Source organism: Pinus tabuliformis, chromosome 9, assembly GCF_031772625.1.
Source record: "Pinus tabuliformis cultivar Carrire ecotype Pingquan chromosome 9, CPIR1, whole genome shotgun sequence".
Taxonomy (NCBI): Eukaryota; Viridiplantae; Streptophyta; class Pinopsida; order Pinales; family Pinaceae; genus Pinus; species Pinus tabuliformis.
In genome coordinates this window covers 22557014-22577606 of record NC_142307.1, presented here as the reverse complement: position 1 = coordinate 22577606, position 20593 = coordinate 22557014, and the positions used below count along the sequence as shown (strand labels likewise).

Genomic DNA, 20593 nt, shown 5'->3' with positions numbered 1-20593 from the left:
CTATGAGTTGAGGAGGAAGGAGCCTACGAATCTAAGTGTAGCTCAATCTAAAGCCTTGAAGATAGAAAGGGCTAGAAAGCAATTAGGAAAATCTGAAATTCCTAGTTTCAATAGAGGGCCATCAAAATCAAATGATTCCAAAGGCAAGGCCAAGGAAAAGACTATGCATGATCCTATTAAAGAATTAATTCAGCGCACCAACAACATGGAAGCAAATCACATTAAAGAAATGCAAGTCATGCAAAATAGGTTGGTGGCCATGGAGAGATCACAAGTGCAAAGATTCCAACCTAGGCCAAATGATAGATGGCAAAAGAATAATGGCCCTCAACAAGGGCATAGGCCTCCAAATCCATTGGAATCCACCAACATGGTAGATCAGATTCCCCCTTTTTGTAGGCCATGTAATCAGTCCCATGAAGAAGCCACATGCCCATATGTGAAGAGAATCATGGAAAGTGGCATGTTAGGAAATGAACATGAAGGGGCAACTGGTCAAATCAATATGTTCTCCATGGAGGATCAGATATACACCATTGAGAGAAATCAAGAGATTGACCATAGGCCTAATAATCTTGGGGTTTACAATATGATTACAAATTTTGACGAAGTCACTAAGATTTTTGGAAAAAAACCTACATCTGGACAGATTCTTGCTATGATAAAACACAAAGGGATGACTTATCGGAAAAGGGATATCCAAGACCAGAATAATCACAGAGATTTTTCTCCTCCTACTTTAGAATTGAATTTTGACTAGGCAATTGGTTGAATAATGCAAAGGTTTCTATTCCAGTGACAGAACTTTTATAGATACCATCTCAAAGGGCCAAGCTACTAAGTGCCATTGAAGTTACTCAAAGGGAAGAAAAGCCTAGTAACGAACCAAAAGATGAGGAAATTGTATTGAAAAGTATGAACTGTTGTGTGGGGAATGAAGATCATCTACCATTTTATGTTTCTTTAATAGTGAATGATCGTCTTTTACACAACTTCATGCTTGATTCAGGGGCTCCATCAAATGTCATGACCAAGAAATTCATGGAGAAACTGAATCTAAGGGCATCTAGGCCCTATCACAACATATGTTCAATGGATTCTAAAAGAATTGAAGTGTGTGGGATAATTAAATATTTATGAGTTTTCCTAGCTGCATACACAGATAGAATAATGACTATGGATATTGTTGTAATAGATGTTCTTGATTCATGGGGAATGCTCCTATCAAGAAAATGGGCATCAGATCTAGGTGGTAACCTTCAAATGGACTTATCATATGCCACCATCCCCATGCCTGATAATACCTTTGTCAGACTTGATCGAGAGTTAGAAAAAAGATATCATGTTGAAGATCTGAGGAAACCCGACAATGAGATTATCTATATATCATGCCAGAAAGGAAGTGATGTAGTGTTGACAAATTTTCTTCCCCCCCTTAACAAAACAGATTCAAAACGAAGAGATTACGCATAGCTCAAAAAGCTTGGGTACTTCAAATCTTCCATCAAAGCATTTTGAAGACAAAGCAATAGGGTTGGAAATAAATGCATCATCATCACCATCGCAACTAACCAATCAAGAAATTAAAAGAACAAAACAAAAATATGAACCACCAATTTTGAGCAGGATCAAGCCTCAACGCATCAATAGTCGAAAAAGGAAAAGAGGTTTAGTATATCTGATGGCCACAAACATGTTAATATTGGGGCAAATCATAATCCCAAGATAGTCAGAAATGGGCAAGGCACATCAAAGAAAAAACCTATGGACTTGCCTGTGAGTAGACAGGTCTCAAGATGGATTTCACCGAAGACATTTGATGCCATGGAGCACCTTTTTGTATCATATTTCTAACTTTATCTTGTGTCATGCTTGTTTAAGTAGTTTTATTTCATGAATAAATTGTCATTTATGCTCTCAGAATAAATTTCCATTTCTTTGTTTTTGTACTTTATTTCATTTGATGATATTTTGAATGGATATTGTTGATATATGTCTTTCGTCGGTTAATGCAAATTTTAGGTTCTTGCACACTATCACTTTGTATCTAACATGCACCCCATATGGAGCCAAATGTTGACCACTGGAGTGGCACCTGATGATTATATGAAGACTCCATGCCCAAGGATGACCCAGAGGACACTTGTACCATCAGATATCATCAGTCAACAAAGCTTTTTAACTCTACTTCTATCTTCTCATCATCTTTCTTGTACCTAGATTCCACACCCTACGGGGAATTGTAATAAGTGATACTAGTAATGATGAGTTTTTGAGTCTGTAACAGGCCTAGGATGTTGGAATTCGATCAGCAAACGAGTACACCTTGGAGTGCTTTTTTTTTATCCGGTTAATTATCCCTTTTTCTCAGAGGCAAATAATTTTTTGGGTTTTTTCACTCATTTTTACCCCAAAGCCGAGGTAAAAGTTTGAAGGTTGAGCCCCTAACACATCTTAGTGTCTAGAGTCGATGTATACTACCATACTAAATCACACAAAAAAAATTGTGGAATTTGGCTAGGTCTAAGTAGGATTTTTTAATAATTAAAAAGTTCCCACAAAACAAGATTTTTTAATTATTTTCTATGTAATAGCGTAAATAAGTAGTCTTAGGAAATGTCTAGGGCGTGTGACTACTCAAAATTCATCCTCAGAGACAAAACATTATCCTAGGACCCACTTTAGGGGTCAAAAACGACTTATAGTCCCTCTAAAGCCAATTTTCCTAATGTTAGTGGCAAAAATGAGGAAAAAATTCAAAAAAAATGAATAATTGGAAAAATTTATAAATTTTTCCAAAGTAAAAATAAGTCAAATTTTGACATGGAAATTATGTAGAGAGTCAAAGGTGATGTGGCAATTACATGGGACCCACCAAAAAGGTGGTAGCTCAATTACAACTCAAGTCAAAGTCAAACTGGGCCCACGTTGAATTCATACGTATGGCCAAAAGTTCACCTTGATATAATTCAAATGTTATGGATTAAATGTGATGGAATATAAGTCTGAAGTTTAAACTTTAATAGAGTGGGTGGGGATTGGACACCACCTCAAATCATATAGTCTACGTAGGAGGCAATCAAAACAGATTTATGCACATGCCATTAAAGATTCAACGCAAAGGGAAAAGAAGGTTCCACGCAGCAAGGGAAACTCCAACGCAGCAACATGATATAACATAGCAGAGTTTTGAAGAGATATGTACGCTGCCAATCAAGGAGACAACTCCACGTATGGGCAGATTAGGTACACGTTGGCAGTTAAAGATCAACGCTATAGCAAGGGAAATCAACGTATGGTTCAAATTTTGTAATAGCAGATCTGATTGCTATTGTTTTGAGAGTATATCTCCACGCAACTTCACATCCTTTACACTGTACGCATAATACCTACCTAAGCCTCTACATAACAGCTAGTTCAAACTACACGCAGATTTGGAAGGGGCTGTGTTATTTAAGTTAGTGGGCGGCATGTGTCAGAGTTTGTCCCCCTACAAAATCAGTCAAGAGATACATGTTGCTGAGTTCATATGCAGAGGCAGCTTGACATCGTATTTTGTGGGGATTGCATTGGAGTTTATAGCAGTTAACTAAGGAGTTGTCTCCCCATTCCACCAGCGTTTATACACATGGCAGCAATGAGGATGTACGCACAGGCCAGTAGAGGGTATTCACAGCAGTTTGATTTCCACGCTTCACAGTCACAGTGCCACTTGAAACTTGACCTTGAAACTTGACTTGGTCTTTGGGATTGTCATCAAGCTACACTTATCACTTGGTTTCTCCATTGGCATCATCTCCCATTTTCTTATTTATATGAGTCTTGAGCTCTCATTTTTGTATCTTTAGAAGGAGTTGTTGGGCTTGTGGAGACTCTGCTGGATTTTATATTCATCTTTCATATAATAAAAGAGACTTTGGGGTACTATTGTGTTGGTGTTCTCCTTCCATTTCTTGAGGTGATGCTATTTCAATTGTTGTGCTTTACATTCTACATGTATGTTGGATTATGCTAGTTATCATTTTGCTACTTGTTTGGATTAAGATATGCAAGTTATCTTGTATGGTTTTTGGGTTAGAGAAATACTCTAGGAAGAGGAGCACTAAAAGATTTTTGGTGAAATCTCTAACCTTCTACTCCATTGTATAATCTAATCCCTTTATGATTGCTGACATCTTTTTCCAAGTGTGTAGAGATCTTTAGATTTGGTTGAAGGATTTATTTAGGCGTGGTGTAACTCTCAAATAGACGAAATAACTCCCAAGATCAAGAATAAAAGGACCCAATCGATTTGCCTCAAGGATCTCATCAAACGATTTTGAAAGAGGGAGTTTCCCTTCCCTCTAGCCTACTTAGATCACATAAATTTAAATTAAATATTTTTCTTGATCAATATCTTGTGTTTTCAAGGATTTTATTTGCTACCTAGAGCATGGTTTTAACTAGACAAATATGGAGTTCTACTTGCATGTCTTGATCTAGTTCTTGTACACTAATTGTAGGTTATCAATTTGACTCTTTCATGTCATTTTTGTCTTCTTTTCAGAATTATTTTGGCTTTCCATTTGAAAGCATTTCACTTCATTTTAAGCAAATACAATTTCATATTTTTAAAGAGCAATACTTTGAAGGCACTGGTTGTTTATGTATTTCAGACTTATCTTGTGTATTGATGGTTATTGCTCATATCAGTTTTTTGCTTATAAATCTTAAAGAAATAATCTGTTTAACTCTAACAATTCTCCTAAAAACTCACATCTCTTTAACTTAACTTTTCATTAGGGACCACCCCCCTTATCTAACCTAGGAGATATCTTAAACGGAGGGAGAGAGGATTTCGTGTGACAACCCCTTCTCTGAGTTCCTTGCCACCAACCACACCTTGTGGGGTTGAAGGCTTTTCTCACTGACTTGTAGGTAGGTGTAGGCGGCAGGGTAAACGGGACCCAGCCTAGGTTAAGGGGAGGGAGTTTAGCAACCAATGATGATCTCAACCTAAACAAGGAAGGGGAAAGGATCAAAACAAGAATTTCCACTTAAAGGTGTCAAATTGATCATATGAGGTATTGGCCTAGGGAACACCAGGGCAAAGTTTGATCTCAGAGCCAGGGCTTGGGATATCTCACAATCCTACTGTTAGAATTTCTTCGAATTTGGACGAGACCTTGAGGACACACCAACGCAATAGAGGCTAGGAGATCGAACTTTTTCTATCGCTACTTTGTCAAAAAAGTTATGCCCTAGGTGACTCAACATGGCTAAGCCTAGAAAAGAGGGGAACAAGGTGAAGAAAAAGGTTTTAAGCTGATCACCTTATGGTGGATCAGTGCCTAATTCCTTTGGGGATATGGAGTCAAGAAGAATTATGAGAATGGATCTTGTTTCTAGTTCAAGGAGGCTTTTAAGGGCAACTTCATCCAACGTTAGGGCAAAAAGGAAAGTGACCTTAAAGCGTTTATACTTCACTTGCAAATGAAGATGGCTTATCAAGATAACTTCGATCTCTAGGACAATTCGTTCAACAAACATGGCCCATACATAGAGATATGCTATATAGAAACATAATTCCACAATGAAGCAGTAAATGCATGCAGCAATTAGCCCTAAAATAGCAAAAATCCCATGATCAATGTATGTGACAAAGTAAAAGAAAATAGCATCAATATCGTACTTACATGTAAGAGAATATATCCAACCATCAATACATTTGCCAATAAAGAAGCTCCAAGATAAGAAAGTCCAATCCAAACATCAAAATTCATCCATGCTCCAATTTGTCCTCCAAGAAAGAAATGTGAAATTCTCAAGAGAGAGAATGATCCAATCCAAGTGATGATACAAAGTGAAATCATGTCTCTCCTCTTTATACACTCATTAGGAGTTCAAATTACCTAATTTGAGCCTACATTAGCCCATCAACTAAAATAATGTGCAAATAACTATCTATTACTAACAAACCCACCAAACTAGCTCATAAACAAAATAATAAGCCTCCCAAAAGGTCTAATAATCAATAACGCATGTTGTTGGGCTCTCTGAGGGCCTGATGAAGTCCATAAGTGCCACAATGACGAATTAGACTTACAAAAGAAATGGACAATGGGTTGGCCCCTTGTTCTCCACATAATATACATGTGGTGCTCCCAATGGTTGTGAGGGCACACAAGTGACCTCATGGGTCTCCAAGTAAGTCAAAGATGCATGAAGACCATATATAAGAGCTCAAATGATGGTGTAAGTGATGCCACATTAGCATACATGTCCTGGGTCATCTACCAAGTGCATGGTACAACTGTGGGGTTGGTTGGGCAAAGGTGAACTAGGTGCATCTTCCTCATCCAATAGGTGAATTGCGGACAATCTCTGAACATTTATGGCGATCCATGGAGTGTTGTCTACTACTGTGGAAGCCCATGGCTCTCAACACACACCCTACATGTGCCAATGTAGCCCTCTGAGGGTTAGGGCCCCGTATAGGGAAACCAAACCCAAGATGGAGACCATCTGCAATCCTCCATAAGATCTAATGCGTCCCCTAGCCTTCCAATACAAGTCATCAAGGAAATCAAGTAAAAGAGCTTACAAACCACGAACAACAGGTGGGGACTTCATAATGGCCTACCCTTCCATAATGGGCTTTAGCACGTGCCAATGTCTCCAAGCTCTAAATGGGGTTGAACAAGTATCCTATTTGGTGGTTTCTACTTATAAAGGGGGATAGTATGTCCAAAGTACACCCTTCAAAAGGTGGTGGTATGTGATAAAAAGATGAATGGAGTATGGGATGAAAGGGGCAACCCTTGACCACATGCTAGGGTACAAGGGTAGATAATAAAAGGGAAGCCCACACTTGGGTATATAATGAATAGGAGGTAGCAATCGTGGTACATAAGGTGACCCAACCTTGATTTTTCCATTCTTCTTTATATGCCTTTTTCCTTTTATGATTTTTCTTTACTTGACTACTCAGGGCTCAAGGGGTAAGAGCATGATGTGTGAGATATAGCAGTGGATACCCCCTTTAAGGTAGGGTGGTTCATTTCCCACCAAGGGTTGGGACAATCATGGGTTCCTAAATGATAAGGGAGGCTCATATAGGGCCTGTAGGAACCAAGGTGATGGCCATGATGATGGGGTAGAGCTCATGTATTGGCTTTTGCTCACGTGCTAAATGTGTTTGTCCCGACCATATTTTGCATTTTGTGGTACATTTCCTATTGAATGTGGCCAATTATGCTTTTACTTTTCTTTTTAGCTACATCACCCTACAAGACATCATTATGGGCCTGAACCAAGGTGTTGGCAAGGGGGAGGGGAAAGTTGACCCTATGTGGACCTAGTGGAGGAATGTGGACCCAAGTGGGAGAAATGATGAAAGGGGTTATAATGAGTGGAAGGGGAGTAATATATGTGGATGAGGGAGCGGGACCACGCAACCAAAATCAGGGTTTCCCATGTAATACCATCCCTAAAGCCGAAGGGTCAGTAAAATAAATCCCACGGGACTAGAATCCAAGGTTAACATCCAAAAGGGGGGCTAGGGGCAAGGGAACAGACCTAGCCCATTCTTTCCATTGAATCCCCCCATTAATACCTGCCCAAAAGTGTCCATGATAAGCAAACTACAATACTTGTTGAAATTTCTAAATGTTACCCATTAGAAATCCCTACTACTGCACTATCTGATTTATTTCACCTACTTGTTTATTCCTTAACAAGTTATTTATTCATATAAATACTGAAAATAAACACAAATGCAGCCTTAACTCGTATACATATCAGCAACTGAAATGCTAGACAAACACACAAGGGACACCATTATTTTTGGACAATCGTCCCCAGAAAAACCTAATGTGGGAAAACCGGTGCAGCAGTTCTGAGAGTTTTATTATTATGCAGATTTCTTGAGTACAACTAGGGCGCCAAACCGGCTCACCCAACAAAGATTTTTACACGACAGTAATACCTCTTCTGAGAAGCAGATATTCAGCTTCTCAGCACTAGTCTGCCCCCACGAAAATCCTTTCAGTGCTTCTCCAAGGCTCTGCGTCAGCCCTGCTAGCCTCTGCGTAGCTCTGGAACCCCCTGCGTCAGCCTTTTGCCTCTCTGCATCAGCTCTTTGGCCTTCTGTGTCACCCACGCAGGCCCCTCAGCCTCTGCACAGTCTCTAGCTGCCTCTACATGGCTCTTGCTACCTTTGCGTAGCCTCCTCAATCACTGCGCTGACCCTCTGGCACTATCTCTACCTCTCTGCTATGTACTCATTACCCCTCGCTGCAACTCAAATCACTTGTTCGAATTTTCTCAACAAACCCCACTCCAGAAAATCGAACTGAATGATCAATCTTGGTGTGTCTCCAACTAACCCTCAAGCCTCCTCTTATACTTTTCCTGTTGAGTCTTCAACAGCTAAGATTAAGTCTCTAATCAACGGTTAAGATTAGATTTGGCTTGATCCATGTCATTTAGAACATTCTCACCTAGTTTATATTAATACCCATTAATATTTTAATTTTCCTAAGTTTAGACTTTAGGAACTCCATTAAAAATATTAATTATTTTAATATCTCTCTAAACGGGTGGAATTTCCCCAAACTATTTTTGGGTCTTGGAGATCTCATGTGCTTTAGCCTCTCCACCAATTTTCATGGCGAGAGCACATTTGATGCTACCACAAATCAACACTCCCTCTTAGCGAGGAATGTGCTCTAGTAATGTTCCACCACTGAACATCACACTGATCTTTCCACACTGTGTTGATGCTTGGCCTGCTTCCCAACATCCACTGGACTATTGCTTCTTGTACTACTGCCCGTGACCCTGCCACTGCCAGTGCTACATCTGTACTGCAGCTCGCTCTCAATATGTTGCATCATGCTCCCCATAGCACTACCACTGCTAACTGCAACTCAGTTACCAAGAAGTAAGTAATTGATCTACCCAAATTCTGACATCCTTGTCAGTCCAGAAGCCTCCTGATGCTGAAGCTACCTCTGCTGCTATCCTGTGCTCCCTCTGCTGCCTCTGCGCTGCTGCAACCACCTCTGTGCCTCTCGCACTGCTGCAACCACCTCTGTGCCTCTCGCACTGCTGCAAACACCTATGTGCCTCTCACACTGCTGCAACCCCCACTGCACTGCTACAGACCTCTGCACTCTATCACTATCTTGTTGCTCCATCACATCTTTCTTCTACCGACATCCGTCATCCTGCTACTATCATTCGGGGCTCTCATAGTTGGATATGATCCAGACTTTGGGCACCTCAAGGATCCTACCCTTACATCTTCTATAGTCCTTTTAATTACAGCTCGGTGTCACCCCACCCCTTCTCTAGAGGTGCATGAGCACTCATGGCACAGTCGCCATCAGTCTCGAGTACTTTCTCTGCCTTAGCCAAAGTTGCCTTGGAGTCAGAAGCCTCTCCCTTATTCTTCTTCCTGGGACACTAGGTTGCATAATGACCTAGCTCCCCACAATGGAAGCACTTCACCTTGGAGATATCCTTCTTCTTCCTCTTCCCCTGTTGTCCCGTAGATGCTAGTGTCGTATCCTCCTCCTCCTCTTTCTTGATTCGACCTCTTTTTCCACTGCTCCCTGCCTTGGTCAACCGTCTGATCTCTTCTTGGCGAAGAGCTGCCCACATCTCTTCCCATCCTAGAAGATTAGCTCTACCCAAAATGCTTTGGACAAATGTCTCCCACTCCTCAAAGACAGAATTCAGAGCGGTCCTCACCATGAACTCCTAATCGGCGTGGCTCCTATGGAAGTAAGTTGGTCCCAATCTCCTGCAATCTAAGGAGGTATAAATCTATCTACTCCCCCTTCTGCATCTGATACGACTGCAGCTGATTCTCCAATAGCATCTTCCGCTGCACGGAAGTGCCCTGATACAATGTCGTCAAAGTATCCCACATCTCCTTTGTTGTGTTCTTTTCAGCAATATGTGGTACGACATGATCCTTGACCCCATCAAGGATTATGCACTTTGCCCTCGCCATCGCATCCTCATATTTTTCATTATCAGCTAGGTCGATTGGGATAGCCACGATTCTCAAGGCGAAGCCCTTGATGCGATGTCTATCCAGGACTGACAGGATCCTGGCCTTCCAGATGACAAAGTTGGAAGCCCCGTCCAACCTGTCCTGATCCCTCAGTTCATTCACTGCCATCTCCGCTCTTCTTCTGGACTCCCTCTGAGTTTCGACTTCCCTCCTGGAAATCTCCCTCTAAGTCCTAATTTCCTTGCTAGAAATCTTCCCACCAATTGTCGAACCACTCCTCTCCAATCCTCTTTGCAACTACAACTCGGATCTGGATTTCTTGGCTAGAAATCTGTCAAGGCAGCGACTCCCTCTACCTTGGTTCTGTCCCGTTAGGTATTGTTTTGCTCCAACAGAACCAGCAACCCACCAGCTTCCCAATCCACACTCTACCCACAACTCCCTAAGCCCCAGCAACTGAAGAAACTGAGCCTTCCAGCTCTACACAATCCCGGCAAAAGGCTGAATCGCTCCTCTGGCCAACTGCGTCAACCCTACCTAGTTGAGTAGGATGGCGTGGCTCTTCGTGAGCCTTTTCTGCCTCTGCGCTAGCTCTTTCTCTGGCTCGAAATGATGACGCAGGCCCTATGCGTCACTCCTTTGTTGACTTCTGCATAGGAGCAGCCCTATCTCTCGGGGCAACTGCTACTACTGCAAATTTCCGATATTTGTTGGTGCCTTCAATTCTCCTGTGATCTGCAATGCTCTGATACAATGTTGAAATTTCTAAATCTTACCCATTAGAATCCCTACTGCATCATCTGGTTTATTTCACCTACTTGTTTATTCCTTAACAAGTTATTTATTCATATAAATACTGAAAATAAACACAAATGCAGCCTTAACTCATATATAGATCAGCAACTGAAATACTAGACAAACACACAAAGGACACCATTATTTTTGGACAATCGTCCCCGAAAAAACCCAATGCAGGAAAACCGATGCAGCAGCTCTGAGGATTTTATTATTATGCAGATTTCTTGAGTACAACTAGGGTGCCAAACTGGCTCACCCAGCAGAGATTTTTACACAATAGTAATGCGTCTTCTCGAAAGCAGATATTCAGCTTCTCAGCACTAGTCTGCCCCACGAAAATCCTTTCGGCGCTTCTCCAAGGCTCTGCGTCAACCCTGCTAGCCTCTGCATAGCTCTGGAACCCCCTGCGTCAGCCTTCTGCCTCTCTGCATCAGCTCTCTGGCCTTCTGCATCACCCACGCAAGCCCCTTAGCCTCTGCACAGTCTCTAGTTGCCTCTGCGTGGCTCCTACGGCTTCTGCATAGCCTCCTCAGTCACTGCGCCAACCCTCCAACACTCTCTCTGCCTCTCTACTATGTACTCACTACCCCTCATTGCAACTCATATTACTTGTTCGAATTTTCTCAGCAAACCCGCTCTAGAAAATCAAACTGACTTATCAATCTTGGTGTGTCTCCAACTGACCCTCAAGCCTCCTCTTATACTTTTCCTGTTGAGTCTTCAACGGCCGAGATTAAGTCTCTAATCAACGGCTAAGATTAAATTTGGTTTGATCCATGTCATTTAAAACATCCTCACCCAGTGTTATATTAATACCCATTACTACATTAATTTTCCTAAGTTTAGACTTAGGAACTCCATTGAAAATATTAATTATTTTAATATCTCTCTAACTGGGTGGAATTTCCCCAAACCATTTATGGATCTTGGAGATCTCATGTGCTTTAGCCTCTCCACCAATTTTCATAGCTAGAGCACATCCGATGCTACCACAGATCAACAATACTCAATTACCAAATGACAAGGGATACCTTTAGGTTCGGGAGGTCCACCTTCAAACATACGATCATGGCAAATGGGTGAGGGACCACATGTTGGAAATAACACTGAGAGGTGGTGGTGAATCAGTATTATTAAATCAATAAAACTTTTTCATTTCCATACTTAGATTCATATACGTTACTTCAGTTAAGGATACCCGCGTATATACGGAACTGTGTTAAATACAACTAGTGTACATCCAGTAACTTTATGATTTAGTTAGTTCATCTTCAGTGAATGCATCAGAATGTTATTAACCATATGAACAGTAAACAGAACAGATCATCACACATAAAGAGCACACATGAACACCATGATATAAGGTGGAAACCCAATGTGGGTGAAAACCACCTGCTGCAATTTGTTTCTATCTTCCTTTAATAAGAAACTTCTTTTACAATGTACTGGTGCAGTCCTTTACCAGCACGCAGGCTGCAACCTGCAGAGGGCTACAACCCTCTCTCGTTTTCCAGCTTCTTCTGGAAGGGAGCTACAACCCCCTTAGCTCTTGTACTAGCTGAAATACTAGTACGTAGGTGCTGACCTACAGAAGGCTACAACCTTCTTTTTCTTCCAAGGACCACCTTTCATCAATTTTCAGACTGGATCCATAAACACAAAACAATCATCAACTTATACCTGCATCATAAATCTCTAAATCACCCAATACTGAATCACTAAAACCCTGTCATCAAAACACAGTTACCAGAACACAGACCAGAGCCCAGAACTCTACAACAACCACTAGAACCAACAGCAACCTGAAACACCAAATCTCATAATGTATACGCTACTTGACTATATCAAAACCGCGTGTATACGCGCTTTCACCAGAGACAACCCGCGTACAGATCTAAAGATAATTACTTATACCTTCGCTGACCTTTCCAACTTGAGCCAAGCATCACAAACCCATAACCAGCATACTAGATCTTCACACTTCGTCAGACATGCATTCCTTTTCCTCCCTTTGCCTAATGATCTTCTCCTTATATAGGTTTAGGCTTCTCTCAATACCATGGTCCAAAACCATGTAAAAACAATACTAGGGACCCAATACCTGGGTTCAACACTTCGGACGCAATACCAAGGACCAAAACCATAGGTCTAAATACCATGGGCCCAAAAATAGCTTTCCCACATGTACGCGCTTTTCCTTGCGTGAAAGTGCGTGTATACGCATACGCGTCTTTGGAACGTCTAACCCGCGTGTATACGCGGCTTGGTCACGATGAACCTACGTATATCTTTCTCTTGACCTGCTGTACTGAGATCTGTCCTCTGATTGAGTTACCATCACCTGTACCATACCTCTGAGTGAGTTGCCATCAAGGACAACACTTGTATCATAATGCCAACACCACATGGCTGGCTCAGGTGGTGGAGAAGTGGCACAACGAGCTAGTTGGTGGCTGCAATGGGCTACTGGCTACCGACTGAGAACCATCTTGGAAAAAAAAATCTCCTAAGGATATCACCCATAAAATGGGTAACAAGCCCTAGGAGGCCTAATGTGTTTGGTGTCGAAAGACTTGTGTCTCATCATTATTATACGTTGTATCTCAGTTGAACATTTGATGAATATCTAAAGAAAAAGAATTGATTTTTGGGTCTTCCCCCTTGTGGGGTTTTGCCCTGGTCTCTGACCTAAATCCTAGTGTCTCTATTTTGTATTGTTTTGTTCTAATGTTCCTCACTGTTCCACTACATTGTTTATGTTGATGTTCTCTCTATATGATTGTTTATGAAGATATGGGGTGACTGAAATGTGAAAATTGTTGAAAAAGTTTAAAAATGCAATTATCTACAACAGAGAACTATATAGCTCTTAAATTAACAATAAATGTATTTTTTCATTAAATTTTGAATACTCTTTGTATTTTTTGTTTGGCCAAGTCATTCATTGAGTCTAAGGCCAAATTTGCACTAAAGTCGTCATAGTTGAAAAAGGACTTATTGCAACTCTAGGAGTAATCAAATGTTACTTTTAACCTCCAAAATTTGAAATTGAAAAAAATAGCCAAGTAGCCATTGGTTTACTAGTGAGGTTGATGGAGTATTAAGTTGTCCATTAAGGTACCAGAATGGAATGTCATGAAGGGTCAAGAACAATTCCTAGGTGAATTTGGAAAAATAGACGCCCCTAACCAATGCCTTTGAAATAGCGAAGTACACAAGAACAATAGGTGGGCATGGCACAAACAAGCGTGATATAGGTAAGCACAACACAAATGGGCATTTAATAGATGAGCACAACAGGGGAAAAGTGCAAAGCACAATTTAAGCATGGAGACAGGAAATGCACAATAGGAGAAGGAAGAGAACATGAGAACTTCTAAGTTCATTCCTAGTGCAACAGGAGCATGCAAGATATGTAACAGTCCAAAGTAAATATAAAGTTAATTTCCTAATTAAAATCAGAATCAAACAAATAAGCACATACCTATATTACCTGTGATCGATGTCTGTCAGATGACAACAAGGTTTTGGGGACGACTCTCCACCCAACCATAGGCTCAATTGTACAAGGATTTGCTACAACTGGCCACCCCCGAGCCCTCAATCAACGGACTACTGCCAGTGACTCCTAAGTCTTAGAACACCATTCTCCCAAGAGAATGAAATATAGAATCTTGGAATGAAGGAATACAAGAATGCCTCTCATCTTCCTCACCATCTATTAAATAGAACAACATTGGAAGGGGAACCACATGCACACACTCCATGTGTCTACATGCAACTTTCTTTTGATTTTAGCTTTCTTGTTTTATTTCTTTACTTTTCTTTTGATTTTTAGCTTTTCATGTTTTATTTCCTTCTTTTTGATAGTTTTCTTGTTTTATTTCTATTTATTCTTATTTAGAGCTTTAGTATGGTTATTACTATTTTTATTTATTTTCTTTGTATATATTTTTAATATCATTTATTATTTAACATTTATTATTTATTATTTTTATTATTTGTTATTAAGTGATTTATTTATTATTTCTATTATTAATTATTATTTTTATTATTTATTATTATTTATTATTATTTATTATTTATTATTTATTATTAAGGGGAGGGATATTACATACTCTCCCACTTTAAAGAACTTCGTCCCGAAGTTAAGTTAAATTATTTATTATTTTTATTATTTATTATTTTTATTATTTATTATTTTATTTACTTCATGTTGCCAACACCCTCTGCTGAACTATTATAACCAGCAGGCATCGAAAGTCACCAACAACCCGGGAAATCTCAAGGAATCTCTGTCCTTTTTCCCACTTTCGGCACCAGGCATAAGCCTGACCCGGTCTGTATCCTAGTCCAACGCTAGCCCCAAGGCTCGCGCCTGACTCAGACCTCATCTGCCCCAAGGCAGGCATCCGGTCCGGTACTCAATGACCCCGAGCATCTCGCAAGGCTGGCCCACTCCCTCCACAACTACTAAGGTGCACAGCCCCAGGCATCGAAGTCCTTTACATCCCTTCCAGACTTCGGCATCCCAATCCAATAACAGGGACCTAACCTAGAATATCAGGCACTTGGCCTCCTCAAGATGGTCCCATAGCACTTCAAGAGCTATACACAAGACAAAGGAACCACTGGCATATGTAGTGTTGATTGAGTTTTGTCCCCAACCCATATGGTGTTACTTATTCTCCCTCGTGCATATGGGCTCACACGAGATCATCAAATAAACCGGCCCTCTTGGAGTCACTGTCAATCATCACACCTCAACATGCACCCAATGCATTAGCTATACCATCATAGTATCATAGAAAATAATCCACATGCCAAGTCTTGCATGTCATCATGTAACATTCATCATTGTTAATCACAACATTATGAATAATAACGAACTGCATGCTCATGCATGTCATAAATTCGTATGCAACAATCACATGCTTCACCTCATGAAACACCATCATAAGTTATAACATCAACATATTTGCATCAAAGACATATCATGATTTCACATAATAAATGAACCACATGTCAATAAACCTCATATTATAGCATCATAATTCCTATGCCATGTTTATGCATATCATATCCATCATGAGTATTCAACATTAAATACCTATCATCATGTATGTCAATATACCTTGACCTAACATCATAATGCCTATGCATATCATCATCCTCCTAAGGATACATCATCACTATTGTAACAACTATATAAATATGAACCACATGTGCATGATCACCTTTATACCATCATATCATGAACCATCATCAATATGAGAAACATCTCAATACTTATCAAATATAGAATAATAGTCTATAAGCACTCTTATCATGATTCATCAGAAAAATCAATTTCATTTACTTATATAAACAATGATTACTAACTATGCATTAAGATTATTCAACATCCTTCTAGGATCTATGTTATTTCATGAGTACTATTAGTGTCATTTTTTCATCAAGGTACCAATTAATTTTTAATAATCATTTCTTGTTCTTTCTATTAGGAAGTTAACTATTTACACTGTATGTATACTCATATAAGTACATCTTAAATTTTAAATGATCACTAACTTTTAGCCATGTATTCTTCTTTCTCAATGAAATTTAGTGAAATTCATCATTAAGATGTTTTTAAATCTTCAACACCAAAATTAAAATTCCATGTTCACTATTCATATTTTGCTTATCCATTATACATCCTCAAACACCTACTTATTTCATCAAGTTCTCATCTCAATACCACTTGATTTCACCTTTTTTGTTTTTTAATTTGTGCATATTCTTATTGAAGTATCATTTAGAATTTCCAACAACATATGTTCTTATGCTTCATGTTCAATGTTTTCTCATTAATCCACCTACTTTATCGCTTGTCATTTCTCACCAATTACAAGTATTCACAAATTCCTATGTTGACACTTCAATTTTGTAGGTCATCATTATGACCCTTACCAATCATGTTGCTCAATCCACTCATCAACGAACTACTGTCAGTGACTCCTAAGTCTTAGAACACCATTTTCCCAAGAGAATGAAAGATAGAATCTTGGAATGAGGGAATACAAGAATGCCTCTCATCTTCCTCACCATCTATTAAATAGAACAACATTGGAAGGGGAACCACATGCACACACTCCATGTGTCTACATGCAACTTTCTTTTGATTTTAGTTTTCTTGTTTTATTTCTTTACTTTTCTTTTGATTTTTAGCTTTTCATGTTTTATTTCTTTCTTTTTGATAGTTTTCTTGTTTTATTTCTATTTATTCTTATTTAGAGCTTTAGTATGGTTATTACTATTTTTATTTATTTTCTTTGTATATATTTTTAATATTATTTATTATTTAACATTTATTATTTATTATTTCTATTATTTGTTATTAAGTGATTTATTTATTATTTCTATTATTAATTATTATTTTTGTATTATTTATTATTTTTATTATTTATTATTAATTATTAAGAGGAGGGATATTACAAGATAGAGAATGCGCATGCGCATGGTGAGCCCAATGAAAGCACAAGTGACGGTGAGCCCAATGAAAGCACAAGTGACAAAGAGTATGTGCAAAAGGAATGTGCATCAAAGAAGAAAGTGCCACAATCGTTAGGAGAGCTAAGTGTGGTTAAGGGGCATGACAGCATGTGCTAATGGAAGCTGAAGAGTCATGCTGAACAGTGAAATGACAGCCACAAATCTGAAGTGCTAAAGAAAGCTGAAGGGACATTGCAGTAGAAGCTAAAGCCACGGGAATGGATCTGAAAAGTTCCGGAGGATGCTCACAAGCCATATTGGATACAGAGATGCAAGAGGATAATGAAGAGTCAAAGAAGTTAGATAGTCAGTGAGCAAAGGAAATAAATAGGATTGTTGTCATTTCAGTTGAGTTTTCAAGTCCACAGTCAATCCTAAGAGCTAGAAACTTGAGCTGAGCTAGAAACTTGAGCTGTAGAGAGTTGGCTAAGAGGAAAAATAGAATGCCACAGGACAGCCAGTAAATCTACACATGTCGATTTCTGTTGATAAGAATGACTAGATCTACTCCCTTGTGATATGCAATTTGATTTTTTTAATCTGTCTATTTGTGTTACCCAAATCATTGCAGACCACTGCATTTGGTCTGCAGACTTCAGGATACTGGACAATCAGACTCATAGCGTCCCCAACTGTGCCACTAATTTTGAAGCATGCTACTTGAACCCAAGTCCAAAAAAATAAAAAAAAATAAAGGTGTTGTAATGAGATACGATAAGATAATTTTATTAATATCCAACAAATGACCCGCAGCTCAATGCTACATCCATGATACAGGTTTGGTTAGTCAAGGGCAGAACATAAGTGTATTTTTCAAATCAGAAAACCTAACGCATTCTAATAAATAATAGCATGTTCCCAAAGATTCTTCCATATCATAAACAGCAATTTAATATTCAAAAACTTTTATTATAGCATTTTTTTGCCCACAAGCCGGTAGCAGTGTCATAATTGTGGCAACATTCTTCTTAGATTCAAATAATGGTTTTGAAACAAGAAAACAATCGGCTTAAATGCTAATTGTGCCAAACACAAAACCCTTATTTTGATTTTGATTGAAAATCACAAAACCTTGATCATAATTACGCCCAAGTTCCAACATAATGTCCCCAAGGTGTCCTTGGTGCGTGAATATATAATATATAAAACGAGGAGGGGCATCCTGTACCTGCAGCTTACAAATTGTACCTATGCATAACTTGAAATTGAACAACCAGTTTGAAATTATTTTGCCAGATGCGGTTGTCATAAAGCATGTAAACTTTCCAATTAAATAAAACCACACAGAATTATAATCAATACATTTGGCATTTACGCTCGAAAACAGTCTACAAAAAGTAAACCCTCATTTGAGTACCATATATATATATATATATGGTCAAGACATCCTGCAACGTTCCAATCCTATTACAATCTACTGTCTACCCCACCAGAATGGAATGTGGTTAAAAATATATATCCCGGCCAGTAAGACCGTTATTTACATCGTAGTCTATTTGTTATTTGTTTGGGAGGGTTTTTGGCATATTTTCCCGTCTAATTTATCCAGGATCTGGTTGTAGAGAGATTTGTTGGAATCACAAATTTAAGTTGTTTGGGAGGTTTTTTGGCATATTTTCCCGTCTAATTTGTCCAGGATCTGGTTGTAGAGAGATTTGTTGGAATCACAAGTTTAAGTTGTGAACTTTTCACAATTCGAGTGCCCCTGAAAAGACCCAGGTGAACTTTTCGCAATTCGAGTGCCTCTAAAAAAAGTGCCCCAGGTTTTTCAGGGTGCTAAATCTATATGTACAATAAAAACCAATTTTAAACAACAAAAATTTGGATTTGACCAAAAGAAGATTCACATGGTTCCGACCAAAAACTCCAAAAACATATAATGTTTAGACCAGGCGGTTCTTTACAATGCAGGGCCTCGGTACATGTTTCTTGAAACCCTTTTTATAATAAAAATAGTTGTGAAAAATGTGAAAACCAGGAGATTGGTAGAATTAAACCAAAGAACTTAATTTCAGCTGTTTACTTTTTCAAAGATGATAAACCTGCATAAAACATCATTCCCAAAAAGAAGACAATAACAAACTTAAAGTATACGTATGATAAAGCAACTTCCTTTACCAATTTGATAAGCGATATGATCTCATAGAAGCATGTTTGCAGTCATCGGCTTATCCTTCAAAATAATTTAACCAGACACTAAACCCTGACATAAGGTTTTTTAAAATTCCTTTTTCCTTCGTTTTCCCCCAAACGTAATTTTGAAGCTTTGTAGAATGCGAAAAGACGAATGAACTCAAATTAAAGTGAAATCAACTAATAGGTTGGATATGTGTATTTTGACTTACTAGGACTAAATCAGGAAGACTTCTAAGAGGCGTTCGGCGCTCAACAGGAGGAAGAGGTTCTACTCTTAGGTGGCCGCTGTGTCCTGTGAAGCCGACTCTGAAGGGAAATTCGTTGGCTGCAAAAAGCCGATCCATTCTCTTCGCAGTCTGTGATGTTCAGAGATTTAAAGATACGGGAAAATGGATGTGTAGTTTAAATGCAGACATTGAATTGGCTCCGCGGACGTCCCAGTCTAACATGTGTGTCTTGTTGTCTGTTCGATTTTCTTTTATTTTGTAAATAGCTCTGTCCTGTGAGTCCACTGTACTCGTACCTTTTTTCTTCTACCGTGGGAAAACCTGTCATTCAGTTTCGTTGCATTATTTTTTCTAAAGCTTTTACAATGTTTAATATGGAAGTGTTACGATGTCTGTAGAGTTCCAAATGTCAGTTGTTCGATCAAACTTGCAAAGCTTATTCTCGCGGGGCAAGATAGGTCAAGGAGAAAGAAAGTGCCAGGAGTTGTGAAGGGAGGGCAAACTATATGTCAGGTGTTAAAACAAGGTGTGGTATAAAGAAAATAATTTTAAACTCTATGAGGTTAAAAATAGTCTAAACTAGTTTGTGGGTCAAAATTTAGATTTTATTGGTTAAATTCTTCTATTTTCCTTTTTTGTTGAGTTGCCATCTGATTTGTTATTACATTCTCATTGTCTATTTTTCATTTCAAACATACTCAAGGTTCTCTTGGCTATACTCTTGATGTTTACCTTTTGCTATTAACATAGTTGCATATATGTATATATTCCTTTTGCTATTAACACGGTTGCATATATGTATGTATTGGAACAAAATATTTTTTGCAAAAAGAAAAGCTAGACTCCAAAGAAGATATCTTTAAAGTAAAGGAGATATTTTTTGAGTTGAGGATTC

The 20593-nt window shown here is 39.0% G+C and overlaps 1 protein-coding gene across 1 annotated transcript in view; it reads right to left on the bottom strand.

Annotated features, from left to right (window-relative positions):
• The window catches only part of LOC149146917 (RNA helicase, ATP-dependent, SK12/DOB1 protein), a 565347-nt gene extending 545168 nt beyond the window's left edge, over positions 1–20179 (bottom strand). The window contains exon 1 of the mRNA XM_089440900.1: positions 19681–20179. Coding sequence (XP_089297026.1) covers positions 19681–19815 — 135 coding nt within the window. The 5' untranslated portion in view covers positions 19816–20179. The remainder of the gene's footprint in view (positions 1–19680) is intronic.
• Between the last annotated feature and the right edge of the window lie 414 nt (positions 20180–20593).